General features: G+C 58.4%; 1 protein-coding gene across 1 annotated transcript in view; it reads left to right on the forward strand.

Moving 5' to 3' along the window:
• The window catches only part of EMH_0040870 (uncharacterized protein), a gene marked incomplete at both ends in the record, with an annotated part of 2084 nt that overhangs the window by 728 nt on the left and 678 nt on the right, over positions 1 to 678 (forward strand). The window contains one exon of the mRNA XM_013495559.1: positions 1 to 676. Coding sequence (XP_013351013.1) covers positions 1 to 676 — 676 coding nt within the window. The remainder of the gene's footprint in view (positions 677 to 678) is intronic.

Genomic DNA, 678 nt, shown 5'->3' on the forward strand with positions numbered 1-678 from the left:
GCAACAGCAATAGCAGCAGCAGCAGCAGCAGCAGCAATAGCAGCAGCAGCAGCAGCGACAGGAACACACCGGGAGCAGATGTAACGCATTCATGGGGAGGCACTCCATGCAGCAACAGCAGCAGCAGCAACCGCAACAGCAGCAGCAGGAGCAACAGCAGCAGCAGCTATATCCGCAGCAGCAGCAGCAGCAAGTGCTCCACCAAGGCCTTAACAACAGCAGCGGGGACAGAAGCATCCAGCCACCTGTCCAAGCGTAGCAGCAGCAGCAAAGATAGCAGCAGCAGCAGCAGCAGCAGATATATCAGCAGCCGCACCAACAGCAGATACAGCGACAGCAAAGAGAGCAGCAACTGCAGTGACATGAGGACTAGCAGCAACGCTAGCAGCAGCAGCAGCAACAACAACACTTGCAGCAGCAGCAGCAGCAGTAGCGATCCACCCAGCATCATCATCAGCAGCAGCACCGCTCGCAGCAGCAGCATCATCAGCAGCAGCAGCACCGCTTGCAGCAGCAGCAGCAGCAGCAGCAGCCGCACCGCTTGCAGCAGCAGCAGCAGCAGCAGCAGCAGGTGTTTTACCTTGTTAAGCTGCACTCCGTCAGCAGGGACAACGGCGCCCAGGGGGACTCTGACTATGTCTCCTATCTGCAGCAGCTCAACGGGGATGATAGTAGGGG

Source organism: Eimeria mitis, genomic scaffold (assembly GCF_000499745.2).
Source record: "Eimeria mitis Houghton genomic scaffold, Emh_scaff1634, whole genome shotgun sequence".
Lineage (NCBI taxonomy): Eukaryota > Apicomplexa > Conoidasida > Eucoccidiorida > Eimeriidae > Eimeria > Eimeria mitis.